At 47.9% G+C, this 17,255-nt stretch overlaps 1 protein-coding gene across 1 annotated transcript in view; it reads right to left on the reverse strand.

The window, feature by feature from the left end:
• LOC129344328 (receptor-interacting serine/threonine-protein kinase 2-like) overlaps positions 1–17,255 on the reverse strand; it is a 40,064-nt gene that overhangs the window by 11,842 nt on the left and 10,967 nt on the right. The window contains exons 2-8 of the mRNA XM_055000921.1: positions 16,432–16,607; positions 13,216–13,369; positions 12,316–12,471; positions 12,002–12,147; positions 7,958–8,007; positions 3,274–3,435; positions 1,767–1,852 (exon numbers count right to left, since the gene is read on the reverse strand). Coding sequence (XP_054856896.1) covers positions 1,767–1,852; positions 3,274–3,435; positions 7,958–8,007; positions 12,002–12,147; positions 12,316–12,471; positions 13,216–13,369; positions 16,432–16,583 — 906 coding nt within the window. The 5' untranslated portion in view covers positions 16,584–16,607. The remainder of the gene's footprint in view (positions 1–1,766; positions 1,853–3,273; positions 3,436–7,957; positions 8,008–12,001; positions 12,148–12,315; positions 12,472–13,215; positions 13,370–16,431; positions 16,608–17,255) is intronic.

The raw sequence follows: 17,255 nt of genomic DNA on the forward strand, positions 1-17,255 counted from the left end.
TTGAACCCAGTTTATCCTTTAAACCACTACCCCATACTGGCCTTTGTCTTCCTGTGGCTTCAACAGCAACCAGGGAGGAGGAAAGAAAGGGAGAAACCAAGCTTGACAATGTTCTTAGAAACCACCTACTTCCTCTGCTGACCACTTTCCTGTTGAGCAGGAAAGGATAAAGAAATAACCCATGAAAAAGGGGGCGGCAGATAGGCACACTGTTGCTGATTACTCTATCATCATTATATAGCCGTAAGTAATTAGGGATTGCATTAGACAACCTTCAGGTTTAGTCCAAGATCAGTCTTGGGCCGGACACCTGGAATGTGAGAACTGGCCCTTAAAGCAGCAAAGACATTCACAGAGGTGTGTATGATGTATCAGTTCCAGATCATTTGCATTCTGTAATACCCTAAACCAGGCTCTCGTACGTCACCGGTGACTTTTCTGAGTACCATTCCCCACTATGGCATCTACTCCATGTTTCAGGAACGTGGGCAAAGTCCGTACTCAGTGACGCTTGTGGTTGGCAGGTAGCTCCCCACCTTGAAACAACCACGGCTAGAGGAACGGGCAAGCTGTGAGCCTCTCTGAGGATGCCAGGGTAAATACGGCTCTTCTGGTTGATGGCAATTGCAAATAAGACTTTCCACAAGCTGCAAAGTGAGTTCCAGTGCCCTAATAATTCTTCTGGCTTCCGCCATTGCAGGTGAGGGTTACTCTGCAGCTGACTTGGTTCTTTTTCTTGCCATTATAGTTCCATTTTCTGCAGGTTTATCCAAACTCATCCAAAAATCTTTTCCCGCTTTTCTAAATCTTGAAGGACGTTGTGCTTCCCAGTTTCAAAGGGGTTCAGCTGACCCTTGCTAACTCAGTTAAGAGCCTGGGGTTATACTGGATCCAGCACTGCTGCTGGAGAAGTGAGTTAATGTAGCTGCAAAAAACACTTCCCCCCCCCCATCTTCATTTAGTCTGGAAGATGGCTCCCTAACCTTGACATGACCACTTGGATCCACACCAGGGTAACATCGACTAGACTACTGTAATGCTCTCTACATAGGTCTCCCCATGGAGACTCCAGCTGGTGCAAAACGTCATAGCTAGGTGACTATCAGTTACTAGACGGATTATCAGGAACTAGATCAAGATGGATAACCATGTTTGTTTGTAGTAGCAGAAAACAGCAAGAGTCCAGAAGTTCTGAAGAAGTGGGCTCTTGTTCTTTTCTTCCATCAGGAACTAGGTGGAAGTACTCCCATTCGGCAGTCACTCCATTGGCTGCACATCAATTGCTGGGCTCATTTCAAGTATTGACCATAGGCCTGAGGTTTACCCTGGTGGTCAGTAACCAAGCCTTTTATGGTGTGGCAGGCAGCCGGGGTGGCGTGCAGGCAGCTTCCCGTCCCTCCCGGTCAGCCGCCCGCCCGCTGCCACCGCCAGCTCTGTGGTGCGCGCCCCCACCCCTGGTGCTCCCTCCGACGCCTCAGCACTGGAGGCGATCACTGAGCTTGCCTCAATGGAGGCACCGGCCCTGCTTGGGAGATAAGTAGGGTCGGTCACAGTCAGTCCTTGAATGGGAGACCACCAACAAAGACTAGGGTTTCTACATGGAGGACGGCAAACCACCTCTGCTCATTTCTTGCCTGAAATGCCCTATGGATAGGGTCACCATGAGTTGGCTGCAACTTGATGGCACGTCCTTCTGAAGCTCATAACCCCAAAGGTAAGGCAATACAGTCACGTGAGATATCAACCCACCAACGAGTGTCACTCACCTTGGCGTGAATCAGACTGTAGATTGCGTCAGAAATCATCTCCTTCCTAAACATACCAAGAACATCCTGTAGCGATGCTGTGCAATCTGTAGGGAGTTGGGGAGAAGATGCATGAATATTTATGTGTGCACGGTCAGCGTCCCTGTGTTATTAGAGTTCATTTATGCACACACACAGACACTCCAACTGCACTCGCTTTTAAACTCTGACATTGCCTTCACATGTGCTCCAAAACAACACAGAGGCTGTTTCCACAAGGCTTACCTTGTTCCAGAAAACAGCAAAATCTTGCACGAAATCACGCAAGAAGATGTGGCACGAAACTGCGTCTTCTCGTGAGGTTTCGTGCGAGATTTCGCTGTTTTCCAGAACAAGGTAAGCTGTGTGGAAATGGCCAGTCTTGTGGCACATTAAAAATGAACAGACACAGGCTTTTGCGAATCGCAGCCTATCCACCTTAATCTCCTGGGACGCTGCTGCCTCCAACATGGCACCAACAACAGCCCAGACTTCCACCCACATGGTTCATCCCAACAGTACTTGCGTATCTCGCAACTGCTGCACCTCCTCCGGGGCTGAGTGTCCTCAGTGCAGTATGTAAATATGGAATCAAGAATCATCTATACCAAGTGCAAGGGCCCTTTAGTAGCATGGGAGTAAGTACAGAGGCAGTGGCACCGGCACTTATGGAGTAAGAGGGAAAGGGGGGTGGAGAGATAGCGATGGAGGAGGTAGGGGTTGGCAACCGCAGTGGGTCTGAGTAGTTCATTTCAACCAGCTATGTCTCACAGCTGAGTCTTAAGTCTCTGCACTGGTAAGATCAGGGCTTCCACCTTGTGGAATGGCCTATCTAAGGGGGACAGGCAGGGCCCCCCACTTCTGCCATTCTGAAAAATGTGCAAAACAGAATTGTTCAAAAGTGCACTTTAATAAAAGGCTATAGGTTAGGGAATGGGTCGAGAAGGCATTTTTATAAAGGGAATCAGGACTGTAGTTTGTGACCCTGTTTATGGTATGTGTAATCTTCTTATTGTATATCCTTCCCTATTCTTGCTACACCGTTTCCTACTTCTGTAATTCTACACTCCGCTTTGTTTTGACGTATCATGTCCGATACTTCTTTACATTGTTTGTAATAGTTGTAGTCCTAGCCCTATCGCATTGCCGATTAAATGTCTTGTGCTATTTGACTGCATTGACTTGCGCTGTGTAATCCGCCTTGAGTCTTTGTGCAGAAAAGCGGGCTATAAACAAAGTAACTATGAAGTGTTCCCGCTGCCATACAAGCACAGATATCAGAAGTTGTGATGCTGCACTAATGTTTCAGAAAGTTTGATAAACCAGGAGGTGCATATGAGGAGATGCAAAGAACTGGAGTGCCAGTCACAGAACAACATGGACCAGCAGATGATCAAAATGATGTGCAGCGGTGGTCTTCCCTGCATCCTCAAATCCCAAAACAGTTTGTGCAAAATCCATATATTTTGTCAGAGCCAAGCCAACATACCTGCAGCCTGCGGCCTGTAACTGGGCTCTTGGTGCCAGCAGAGAGCGATGAGCTGCAGCAGTCTGCTTCGATGAGGGAGGTCACAGGGAATAAAAACTGGGTCAAGGCCAGGGCGGACTCCGCTGCAGATGCTAGTCACAGCTTCGAGCAAGGTCTTCTTGCCTGGGGAAGCCAAAGAAAATGTTCCTTAACAGAACCTGTTGATGCAAGCCTTGCTGCTGTGTAAGTTTCATGCTGGCAATGCATACAAAGCAATCTTAAACAAAGTTGCACCATTCTCAATTCACTTTCACATGCAATTATACAGACAACACACATACACTTGACCACTAGAGGGCAGTACACACCACCCAGACTTTTAACTAGGCAGGATACAGGAGTTTTGTAACTGGAATGCCCAATGTCTTTTGGCTCTTAAAAGCAGCTGGGGAAGTTTGGTCAGAGCAACAGCACTCAAGTTCCCAACTGACTTACGGTAAGCCCCCTCAAGGGCTTTTCAAGGCAAGAGGCTAAGGGCCAAGCTAGAAGTGACGAGTTACATTTGAATGGCAAGTGAGCAGACCCACATGTATTCCTCCCTGTTCACTTGTGCTCCACTCGATCACTTCTAGCTTGGGCCTAACAGAGATGGATCTTGGACTTCCTTGGTGGTCTCCCATCCGAGTGCTAACCCTTCTTAGGGTCTCTCTAAATGATATGTTTCAGTACGGGCATGCATTGGTTTTAATGTGCTCCCTGCACATCAGCTGAAGGGAATTGCTTCTTTTAAAAAAGGAGCTCCGAATGGCTCCCCAAGGGGAGGGGATGCTCCTGCCTTCCCTCAAGCCATTTTTCTGTACAAAAACAGTATGGGGTGGTAGTGGTTGTTTTGCTGACTTTACTGCTCCATGTGGAGAATCTGTGAAATAACTCCCCTCACACACAGAGCAGAACCACAAGTGACAAAAGGCACAGGTTGGACACTTGCCAGCTTCCCTCAAGTTTTGATGGGAAATGTAGGCAGCTTGGCGGAATGTTGGACAAGTGACAGTTGAAAAGTCCCTTGGACAGCAGTCAGAGAGCAAAGCTGCGAGACCAGGATGCCGACATTTCCCATCAAAACTTGAGGGAAGCTGACAAGTGTCCAATCTGTGCCTTTTGTCACTTGTGGTTCTGCTCATAGTTTTCATGTGAGAAAATAGCATTGGGGAAGGGCGCGAGCCTTTCCTCCCCCTGTGGAGCTGTTCTTTGACTAAAATTTTCTTTATTTAAACTATACACACCACAAGACAATAAACAATAAGCATAGAGAACAAGAAAAAACATACATTTCTAAACATAACACACTAACAATACATATATCTATAAAATTAAGAGGAAAAGAAAAAAGAAAATAAAAAACACCTAGATTACACTACACTGGGTTCCAATTTTCTCCGCCACAAGTATATATCGTTTCTAGAGTCCCACTTATTCTGAGTTAGTCACAAACCCCCTCTTTTTTCTATTGTTCCTGTTTCTTAATCCATAAATCCAGATGTCATCAAATCCTTGTTATCCATTTCATGCAAAAAGTCTATTAGCGGTTTCCATTCAGTCAAGAAGTTAATTAATGTCCTTTCTCTAATTAATGCAGTAAGTTTTGCCATTGACACAAACTCCAAAACTTTTGTCAACCATTCCTCCACTGTAGGCAATGTTGTAGTTTTCCATTTTTTTGCATAAAGTACTCTTGCTGCTGTTATAAAGTATAAAAACGGCGTTCTAAAACTTTTTTCCAACTGGCTGTCACCCCTGTGGAGCTGTTCTGAGCTCATCTAAGCTCTCCTTTTTTAAAAAAGAAGCAGTTCCCCTCAGCTGTCTGACTGCAGGGAGCATGTTAAAACCACTATATGCCCGCACAGAAACATCCTGTTTAGAGAGACCCTTCGCTTTCAAGAGCCAGCGAGACTGGGCTAGGCTGGGCCGTCCAGGTCAGAGCAAGACTAGTACTCTATACTGTGCCTGCATTTCCCCCTACTGGGGCTTAAAACAGCCTCCCCAAAGCTGCCATTAGCCCTGCGGCGGAGTTTATACCAGCTCAGAGAAGGGGGATTTAACTCTCCCTGTATTGTGTTGCTCCCGGCGATTTGGCAGCGCTGTCCCTCCCCATTGATTTCAATGATCTTAGACTGGAATAACTTTTCTTACAATTGCTCAGTAAGCCTGAGAACAGCCTTACTGATTTGGGAGCCACCCAGCTCAATCCCAGATAATTGCCTGGAAGACTCCTCTTACAAGAAGCAAGGCAAAGAACCAAGGAAGCAAGGCAAGACAACCTAAAAGGAGGCTTGGTAAAGCTTTGGTGGTTCCCACATATTCACAGTGACAGGGGACGTAACCACACTACTTACATAAGTTTCACAACAGAGCCAATGGAGGCTCCGTGGAGGGGTTTGAGGACACAAAAACTGGGAGAGGGGGGATACAGCTGCTTCTCCCTGCATGCAGTTGTCCCAAACAAGCTGCAAGGGATATGGTAGGCACAAAACTCTCATCACACATATGATACAAAGGCCTGCTAGTGTTCCCCAACAGACATGATGACTTCGTCATGTGGAGCCTTAAGATCACGGATAAAGAGAGGGTCAGGTAGTTCCTCTTAGTTTTGACACTTCAGCCGAACACTCAGAGCAGCAATGATGCTTGTGCAACAGTCAAAGGTAGCAAGTTGGCAAGCTTGGACGTTGGAAGCAGGAGTACTTGGGAATGATGCAGGCCACAAGAGAGCCAGGAAGGATGGAAGAACCAGCAAGTGGCATTCCTGGTAGAGACAAGATTTGGAGAAATAATTCCTCCACTCTGTATCTTCCCTACCAGGAGGCAGCAGATGCATGAAACAGGAACCTAAGCCATGTCCTACAAATAGCATGCCTGGTACATGACACCAGCATCCTTCCCCCACACTGTGTACCCCATACAAACTAGAGGAGGCACAGGAAGGCCACAGAAAGCTGGTCATGCAGGCTAGCTAAGTTCAAGATCGGCACTAGTTCCAAGGACGAGCCAAGCCTTTCCAGTGCTTCCAAGCCCAGATGTTTAGCCCTTTCTCCATATGCGTGAAGGGAGATACTCCCAAGAAGAAGCCACCCAATCTGATGAAGGCCCAATTGATGTGTTAGGTTGCAGGGTGCTTCAGCATTTCCCTGAGGATGCTATTCAAGGTCAAAGCAGTAGAGGAAGGCCATCATCCGAAGCTCAGGAACCTGCCTTCCACAAGACCCCCAAGCAAACAGCCAGCAAGATTTAGTGCAGTGGGTTGCTCTGGACTTTGGTGACACATAAAAAGAAAGCGCACATACGTGCAATGGGCATACCCTGTAATTCCTTTGATGGGATTCAGCCATACATCTGCAGCTGATCATTAAATAGCCCTGTCACGTCTAGTGTAAGGAAAGGGCAAAGAGGAAAAAAAAGGAGGGGTGACCAAGAAAGAACTGAACTCTGGACGAAAAAGCAGGAGACAGCAAGGTCAAACCTACAGGCAAACAGAGGGAGTGTAAGCCTAGTTCTGGAGGTGTGAGAAGATTTATCTAGGACTCCAGATTTGGAAACAGGTAACAGCTCATACCTGAAGGGGTGGAGGTCACGGCAGCTCCAGCTGCAAACCGATATTCTCCTGTAGGATCAGGTTGCAGTTTAAGCCTGGGGACGGAGTGCAATGAATTCTAGCCACAATCAAGTTGCTCGCTGTCAAGATCCTGGATTCTCTCCAACAGGGACCCTAAGCAGCTTACAACTTTCTCCCCTCCTCCATTTTATGCTCACGCCAACCCTGTGAGGTAGCTTAGGCTGAAAGAGAGTGACTGCCCCAAGGTCACCCAGCAAACTCCCATGGCAGAAGGAGGGGGATTTGAACTTGGGTCGCCCAGATCTTAGTTTAACAATGATTCCATGCTGGCTCTTATGACTACCTTCTGCTAAGCTATAAGATCATACCCTCGATTAGGAATAAGACTCCGTTCTCTTGTATTCTGCGCATTTTAATCGCCTTGTTACTGAACCTATAAACATGCTGCTTGTTGATACGCATTACTGATGGACTAAGAGAGCTGCGTAGCTAGGATTACGCCTCCTGAAATCTTGTGGTATTTAGAAAGCTTTGAGAGCTTATGTGTATGACTGGATTTCCCCTTGTTTGATTACTCAACAATGGACGGATGGCAGTTAAAAAGTGTGAACTGACACGGCTGCAAAGCACAGTTTTGCACGGGATGTAAAGGCGTAGACACATGGGAAAATCAGGCTCAGAAAAAGAAGATCAAAAGAAAAGCTACAATATGGACAGCCCATGTGAGCTACTGCCTCTACGTGCCGTATTTCAATGGCTTTGAAATGGATTGAACTAGCATGATTTCTTGTATAGAATTCTAGGAACTGTCATTTTTGGACAGAGCAATGTTTTGAGATGCCTCTCTGGTTATCTGTCACAGGCACAACAACGTATTGGTCCCTTTTCACCCCAAAACTGAACTACAGCAGGGCACATTTGAAAAAGATCAGGAATATTTCCAAAGACGCTCCTTCTGGTCCTAGAAGCACGACTATCGTCAGGAAAGTACCAAGCCAGAAAGAAACAAGAACAGACACAACCACAGGATTACATAAAAGTTCTATTAGGGGGAAAACGAAAGGAAAAGACTAGAAATGGAACACAGATGCCTACCTTCCAACGGCTTCTGTCTGCTTATGGTTTCCCAACACATCATTCCAAAGCTAAGCAAAAATATCAGGGGGAAAAGATGTATTACTTTGGAGTCGCTGCTATCTCAACTAGCAAATTCACAAGTCTAAGGTGCCGTTTCCATAACATACATTTCTCTTTACTGACAGCCTTTCTATTCTGAATATTTGGGAACAAGTACTTTGGGCCCTTTGCTCCAAGGCTTTTACAGCTTTCCTGATATCAAATGTCATCTTTCTCCCCAAATTTCCTCTTTTGGCAGAAACTCAAGGCAACCTGTATTCTTGTTCTAGTTGGGCAAACAACAGCTTGGGAGGGTTGACAGGGAAGATATAGACCACTGCCCTGCCTGCCGCAACATACATCCAAGCCACATTCCCTAGTTAGCAATAACAATGCTCTGGAAATCTGTTCACAGATCTTTCAGCATCTGGCTTGACTCTCAAAGTCCAGATGTTGAGTAATTTGCCCAAGGCCAGGGGGACCCCAACATGGTGCCCGTGGGCACCATGGCACCTCCTGGCAGCTTTCCTGGCACCCGCTGAGTGTTTTCAGAAAGTGAGTGGGGCCAGTTTGGGCTTTTGCTCAGCAGGGCTTCTGATTGGCCACCAGAAATCTGTCATATTGCCAGATGGTTGTTTCTTAGCTAAGTTAATAAGTATACTTGTGCTCGCGAATATTTTATCTGGTCTCCATCTTCTGTCTGATTTTGATAAACTAAATTTTATACTTTCAGATACAGACCCTTTTATTTTGAACAAGATGGCCCTCTATGCCCCGGCTGCTAGGAAAATAAGGGCAAATGTGGCAACCAGGAAGGAGAGTAAACATCTGATATATTTATTTTATTTATTTTATTTATTTATTCAATTTATATACCGCCCATCCCAGGGGCTCTGGGCGGTGAACAGTTAAAATTGATAAAAACAAAAACTAAAATCAATATACAAATAATAAAACAAATTAACAAGGTGCAGTGGTGGGGAGAACCTTCCCCACCCCAAAGGTGGGAGGCCGACATGGCACCGCCCCCTTCAATCACCAAACGCCTGGCGGAACAGCTCTGTCTTACAGGCCCGGCGGAACGATAATATGTCCCGCTGGGCCCGGGTTTCCATTGACAGAGCGTTCCACCAGGCTGGGGCCAGGACTGAAAAAGCCCTGGCCCTGGTTGAAGCCAGGCGGGCTTCCTTAGGGCCGGGGACCACAAGTAAATATTTATTCGCTGATTGGAGCGATCTCCGGGGAACGTACAGGGAGAGGCGGTCCCGAAGATATGCCGGTCCCAACCCACTCAGGGCTTTAAAGGTAAGAACCAACACTTTGAACCTGATTCGGAATTCAACTGGAAGCCAGTGCAGCTGGCGCAGGACAGGTGTGATGTGTGACTGGTAAGGTATACCAGTCAGGACCCGTGCCGCCGCATTCTGGACCAGTTGTAGTTTCCGGATCAGGCCCAGGGGTAGCCCAGCGTAGAGTGAGTTACAGTAATCTAGCCTGGAGGTGACCGTTGCATGGATCACTGTAGCCAGGTCCTGGGGCGTCAGGTAGGGGGCAAGTTGCCTGATCTGACGAAGATGGAAAAATGCAGACTTGGCAACCGCCGTGACCTGGGCCTCCATCGATAGGGAGGCATCCAGGAACACACCCAGACTCTTTACCACTGGCAAAGTTGCCAGTGGTGTCCCATCCAGGGCAGGGAGCTGGATCCCAACATCTGGCAGCCCCCGTCCCAGCTGCAGGACCTCCGTCTTCACTGGGTTCAATTTCAGCCTGCTCTGTTTCAACCATGCCGTCACAGCCTCCAAAGCTCTGGCCAGATTGTCTGGGGCCGTATCTGGCCGGCCGTCCATCAACAGAAAAAGTTGGGTGTCATCCGCGTATTGATGACAACCCAGCCCAAACCTCCGCACCAACTGGGCGAGGGGGCGCATATAGATGTTAAATAACATTGGGGAGAGTATCGCCCCTTGGGGAACCCCGCACACCAAAGGGTGACGGGCCGATAGATCTCCCCCGAGCGCCACCCTCTGTCCCCGACCCTGGAGAAAGGAGACCAGCCACTGTAAGACTGTCCCCCTAATCCCCACGTTGGCAAGGCGGCTGGCCAACAAATCATAGTCAACCGTGTCAAACGCTGCTGTGAGATCAAGTAACACAAGCAGCGCTGACCCGCCTCGATCCAGATGCCTGCGAAGGTCGTCTGTGAGGGCAACCAAGGCTGTCTCCGTCCCATGGCCAGGACGGAAGCCAGACTGGAATGGGTCCAGGACTAGAGCATCATTCAGGAATTCCTGCAGTTGTACCGCCACTGCCCACTCAATCACCTTGCCCAGGAACGGGAGGTTCGACACTGGGCGGTAACTGGACGGGGCGGTGGGGTCCAAAGATGGTTTTTTCAGGAGGGGCCGCACTACCGCCTCCTTTAACACTCCTGGAAAAACCCCAGAGCTCAGGGAGATGTTAACAATGGCCTCCAGATGGTCCCGTAGCCCCTCTGAGCTGGCCTTCACCAGCCAGGATGGGCAGGGGTCCAGAGGACAGGTGGTTGGCCTCATCCCCTGCAGGATCCTGTCAACATCGTCCTGAGAGAGCAGGCTGAAATGGTCTAATACGGACCCAGAAGACGGCCAAGGGGTCTCTAGTTCCCTTACTGTATCAACAGTGGGTGGCAGGCCACGGCGAAGGGACAAGATTTTACCCGCAAAATAGCTCGCAAAAGCCTCGCAGCCAATAGTTGAATTAAGAATTTGGTGGTCTCCCTGAGAGAGGGAGACCAAGGACCGAACTGTTTGAAATAATTGAGCCGGGCGTGAGCTAGCGGATGCAATGGAAGCAGCAAAGAAATCCCTCTTTGCTGCTTTCACTGCCACCTCATAGGCTTTCATAAACGTCCTATAAGATGTTCTTGCCTCTTCGTCGCGCCCCCGCCTCCACACTTGCTCTAGTCGTCTCAGAGACCGCTTCATCTGGCGAAGCTCCTCGGTAAACCAAGGAGCTACCCGTTTGCGGGCTCGGAGAGGACGGCAGGGGGCAATAGCGTCGATGGCTTCGGAAAGACGGCCATGCCAATCATCCACCAGCTCATCTAACGTACTGCCAGGGGGCATCGGATCCCGCAGAGCCACCTGGAAACCAATTGGATCCATAAGCCTCCGCGGGCGAGCGTAAATCCGCTCACCGCCCACCCGGGAAAGGAGCGGCATGCTCAGACGAGCCTTCAGAACAAAGTGATCTGACCATGGCACTGCATCATAGGCATCCAGGACCACCATCACCCCTGCCCCAAAAATCAAATCCAGCGTGTGACCTGCTTGATGCGTGGGAGCCGAAACAAACTGGGAGAGTCCTAGGGCCGCCATGGAGGACACCAGGTCAATGGCCTGCATGGAGGCATCGTCGTCAGCATGGACGTTGAAATCCCCGAGATCCCCGATTGTCTTATAAGCTGCTGGAAATTATTTGGTTTTAATGTTGTTAACTTTTACATTTTAGGCAAAATGCATTTTATAATAATTTTATTTATATGTATGTAATTATATCTGTATTCTTGTATTTTTTTTTGCTTTTAATGGTTTTGGATTGTATATTGTATATGCCTATGGCCATATACAATGAATTCATTCAAGTTGGTATACTTGTGTTTATGAAATAACCATATGTTCATTTGGAAAAGTATCCTGTTAAACAGTGCTTCTGTTGGAAATACTGAAGAGCTACAGTCAAGAGTTATGTCTAACCACACCCTCTGATGTTTTGTGGTTGGCTCCGCCTCCTGTGGTAGCCATTTTGTGGTTGCACCCACCACTCTGTGTCAGATTTCAGGCTCAAAACACTGGGGATCCCGACCAAAGATCTTGGTGAACTGCTGCCAGTAGGAATAGATAGGACGAACATCCCTGCACTTTGAGACATTATAAGGCAGCGTCATCTACCAGAAAAATGGCAATATGAAAGCCCTATTCAAGCCTGGAAGTATCAGCTGACGAAATTCTGCTTGGAAAGAGGGAGAAAAAAATGGCTCACCTGTAAATATCACTTTCTTGAGAGAAGTTGCCTCCTTGGAGTATTTCAGGGGAGAGGTAAAGCAAATCCCAACAACTTTTGTTGCAGTTCTGTAGGTCAGACATCAATTGCTGCCTTCGCCAGGTGGGGAAGCCATAATCTGATACCTGGAATCGAGGAAGGAAGGAACCACTTTAAGGTATAAAGCACGCCTTGGCCAAGCCCTTCTGTGTATTTTAATGCTTGTTACATCATCTTCTTGAAGCTTTCTTTTAAATGCATTTAATTCTAAGCTAGAAGGCAATGGGGGAGGGTGGCACTTTTACAAACCCTACCTTAGCTCTGTACTCAAGATCTAGGAGGACATTGGAAGGTTTCAGGCTGCGGTGAAGGATGGGGGGCTCCAAACTGTGTAGATGGCTGAGGCCTTCTGCTACATCTGTCAGGATCCTCATGCACAAAGGAAGAGGCAGATCCGGATAGAGTTCATGCTAAAAAAAATAAAAATCCAAATAACACAATCGTTTCATTCTTAGACTATTCTTGATTTCTATCCCGCCTTATCCCAAAAGGTTTATTGTGAATTTGGAAGCTAAGCAAGGTTAGTACTTGGATGGGAGAGCACCAAGGAAGCCCAGAGTCGCTACGCAAAGGAAGGCAATGGCAAAACACCTTTGCTCATCTCTTGCCTGGAATGCTCCATGGATGGGGTCACCACAAATTGGTCGTGACTTGAAAGCTTGAACAGTTATAGCTTGAGCTCGTCAGAGCTTGGAAGCTAAGAAGAGTCCACCCTGTTTAGTACTTGGATGGGAGACCACCAAGGAAGTCCAGGGTTGCTATGCAGGGGCAGGCAATGGCAAACCACCTCTGCTCATCTCTTGCCCTGAAAACCCCATGAGGGGTTGTGACTTGACAACACTTTATTATTATTATTAATTATAAGGTCATTGGAAAATAACGCATACTGTAAAAATACTAAATTTAATAATCTGACTGAAAAATGTAACAGCCTTTGGTCATATACAATGATTTTTTACTTAAAGGTAAAGGTGCAAGCACCGAGTCATTACTGACCCATGCGGGGGACGTCGCATGATGATATTTTCTTGGCAGACTTTTTGTTACGGGGTGGTTTGCCGTTGCCTTCCCCAGTCACCTTCCCCAACTGAAAAAGAACTCAGTAGGCCCCACCTCAATTATCTGCATAAGAAATTGCTCTCCCTTTTGCATACCTCATGGATGAGGGCATGGAGTGATCCGTTGTGCATCCATTCAGTAACCACCCCGAGAAGTCCTTGGAACTGGTAGATGCCAATGGAAGGCATGAGTCTTTCACAATGAATCTGCTGGATGCCAGCTACCTCTTCAAGCAGTGCCTTCAGGTCTCTGAAAACACATTCATAATTACAGGCAGTGATTTCATTCACAATGACTGCTTTAAATGAAATGAGGAAGACTGGGACTACGGAAAGGAAAGGGGAACTATGTGGTCCTCTACTGGTAGGTTCATCGTGGCTCGCTCAGCCACTTTCCTCCAGGGCTGAGCTCGACTGTTTTTGTTTGCACAATCAAGGCCAGAGTCAGCACATGGTGAGGTGGGGCCCGTGGCTTTGGGTGCGGTCTGCTGGTGCTGACTCCCTCCCTACTCATGCGTCTCCTCAGATGCTGCCATTCACACCCTTTCCATTGCCTGTCTGTGAGTGCTTTGTTCCAGCTGCATATGCTGCCTAGTGCTACTGGAGAAGGGCATGTGGGTGGTGCATAAAGCGTCAGCATTCCTGGTGGCCACGGCAGTGGCACCCACCACCCAGCACCACCAGGGAAAGCTGTGTCTGCAGTGGTGGGACATCTTGCAAACGGGCAAAGGAAGGCCCCACAGGCAGGTGGGGGTAAGTGAGTGAGACGGAGTTCCCAGGTGCCCGTGGGTGGCGGGCAAACTCCCAGAGGTTTGCCCCATTGCCCATTGATCTGCCAGTATTTGGTAGGAGCTGGCAAGCCACCGGAGGTTGCCCACCACTAGCAGGCACTCTGGGAACACGAGCACTGTGCACACTCCTGCGGGGCATGACGATGTCACTTCCTGAAATGACATGGTTGCGCAGGCCGCAGGTGTGCTTCTGCACTTTGCTGGGGCCGATTGCGGCCCCAAACAGGCAAGAATTAGCCCCACACAAAGGGCAGGAGCATGCTGGAGTTCAGTGTGATGATGTCATTTCCCAGAAGTGACATCATCACACACGTGCTGGGAGTGCGCACGTACAGGGAGGTTAAGTGGACCTGATAACCCTAGAGTGGGATGTCAAGAAGGGGAGGCCAGCAGTGGGCCTAAGCCGCCCCCTCCAGAACTAGAACTGGTCCCGTGTACAAGACAAGGGGCAAGTACCTTCTCTTGGACTCTGAGGTCATGTGGGAAGGGCTGACAAGGCCTAGATCAAGTAATAGCAATGCTGGAGGTTTCCCAAGGCCCCAGAATGACAAAAAGCCCCCAAAGCCCCAAAAGTATCAATGCCAACATCAGGAGAAGGCCTTGTCCTCTATGCCCTTTTGGTTGAGCCTCCCGGGCAACAGACCGGCCACTGCATGAGTCAGGATGCTGGACTAAATGGATCCCTTGTCTGATCCTATAGGGCTCTTCTTACGTTATGCAGTTTTTGTCCACATGATTTTTGCACCATCTCCAGCATAGCCTTTTCGGTAGCTGAAAGAGGTCCCTCCTCCTCCTTTCATCAGCAGAAGGGTTCTTATAATCCAACTCAAAGGTTTTAAAATAGAGGAGAAACCAGGGATTTTTTTCAGCTGGAATGCGGTGGAACGGAGTTCCGGAACCTCTTGAAAATGGTCACATGGCCGGTGGCCCCGCCCCCTGATCTCCAGGCAGAGGGGAGTTGAGATTGCCCTCCGCGTTGTGCAGCACGGAGGGCAATCTAAACTCCCCTCTGTCTGGAAATCAGGGGACGGGGCCACTGGCCATGTGACCATTTTTGCCGAGGGCAATTTAAACTTTAAAAAACAACCCCCCCCCTTGTTCCAGCTGACCCAAAGTGACGTCATTGTGCGGTCCTGAGTTCCACCACTGAGTTCCACAACCTCTTTTCCCAGGAAAAAAAAGCCCTGGGAGAAACCAATGGTAAAGCAATGCTTGGTGAGTAAAAAGTTATAGGTTCAGTTCCTAATATCACCAGTTTAGTAATCTTAGAAAACTTGGCAGAGAACAACTGTTTCCTGCTCAAGACCAATTCCATGTTCAAGACCTGGAAAGCCATTCATTTCCAGCCAGCATAAACCATTCTAGGCCAGATGGACCAATGGTCTCTCTCAATATAGTGCAGTTTCTTATGTTAAATACACAAAGCTGCTAACAGTTCTCCTATACTTCTGCTTATAGCATTGGTCCCCAAAGTGGTACCCATGGGAGCCACAGGACCAGCCGACACCTTTCCTGGTGCCCGTCAAGTATCTTTCAAAAGTGGCTGAAGACGGGTGAGGCTTTTGCCAAGCATGGCTTCTGATTAGCCATTGAGCTGTGCAGATATATTCCATATCCAATTTATACAGCCTCACTTGAACAGGAAAAGAGGGAAAATAAGAGGAGGGACGTGTTCGATGAAGACTGCTTTCTCCCTTCCTCTCTCATAACGCTTGGCAGGGCTTTTTTTCAGCTGAAACACGGTGGAACGGAGTTCCGGAACCTCTTGAAAATGGTCACATGGCTGGTGGCCCCGCCCCCTGATCTCTAGACAGAGGGGAATCCGAGCGGAGCAGAGGGCAATCTCAACTCCCCTCAGTCTGGAGATCAGGGGGCGGGGCCACCGGCCATGTGACCATTTTCTCCTAGGGCAACCCACTGAGTTCCACCACCTCTTTTCCCAGAAAAAAATCCCTGATGCTTAGGTATGGTCAAAGGTTCGGCACAAGCTGAATGGCAAGAGTAAAAGGGCTCTTAGTACCATAGCTTGCACCACCTGTGACTTCAAACAAACCAGGCAAGGAATCCAGGACTTCCCTGAGATGTATTCGTTTTGATTTTGTATGCTTGACTGTTTGATCTGCAGTGGTTTACTTAGGCATTTTTCTTGCAAATCATTTTAGTCCTTCTTTGGAGAAAAGCAGGATATAAATACTTAAATAAATTTTGTGTATGCTCCCACCAATAAAAATCAAGTTTCAACCCTAACGCTTGCCCTGGAGCAGGAACATGGTGGTCTTAGATACAGTAGTGAGACTATAAACAAGACTTGGAAGCACTGCTTGCTGGGAGATGAAGTAGGGTAGGGCAGAAAACAGGAGATCTGGCCAGGGCCTAGGCTGACATTGAGGCAGCAGTTGTTACGCCTGTTTAAGACCACCAATAAACCTACTTTGGGATATAAATTGTATTCAGTTGCTTGATACAAGGAGCCGCTGCCATTTATTTGTCACCCCCCTCCCGCCTCTCCCCAGAGGCTCACCTGTCTGTTGGGTTCTTGCAAGTCAACAGCTTCAAGATGACATCCGTGTTCCGAGGTGTGTGGAAAGCTTTGAGAATGAAGCCAGAACCTGTCCTGGTTAGGGCGATACTCTCCAGATCCTCTGGGGAAACGATGGGTACCCGACTGGACATTTTTGTGATGTTTAGCAAGGAGAACTGAAAAAAAGAAGTTAAAAAAATTATCTCAGCTGCCTAGGTAGGCTTCACAGCCTCTCTCTTGGTTGCCCACTGCCACTCAGCAAGAGAGAAAAGTACCAAAAAAGTAGCATTGCTGCAATGAGACAACACCATTTCTGGGTATCATGTTACTAATGTGACGTTCTAGGATTTGGACAGAAGTCTATGGTAGAACTACGGTAATAGACTGATATATTAAAGCCATAGACTTTTGTCCAAATTCTAGAGCATGTCAGCAACATGACATAACTTTCAGATATTCATCGGAAATGACGTCTTTCACTGGGCTCACGGTTTCAGCAGAAGTCTGAGTCTGGATTTTCTGAAGAAAATGCTGCGTTCCCAAACATGCCCTTTGCTCAGTTTATATAGAATTCTTTGTTGAGACATCATCAATTGAGCAAGTTCCTGAAATCCTAAACTGCCTCAGCAGAAATGGAAGTTTCTGTTGCTCTGGTTAAGGCTCAGAGTAAAACTTAAATACTGATTTTAAATGAAAAGCAAGTTTGTATAGGGCTGAAAACTTGGTGGGGATACCAGCAGGGAGAGGAGAGGCTGGCGCGGGGCTGCTTAACTTTCTCCCTCCAGCCATTTATAGCTACTCTACCCACTTCCCCCTTTTCCTCT

Source organism: Eublepharis macularius, chromosome 16 (assembly GCF_028583425.1).
Source record: "Eublepharis macularius isolate TG4126 chromosome 16, MPM_Emac_v1.0, whole genome shotgun sequence".
Lineage (NCBI taxonomy): Eukaryota > Metazoa > Chordata > Lepidosauria > Squamata > Eublepharidae > Eublepharis > Eublepharis macularius.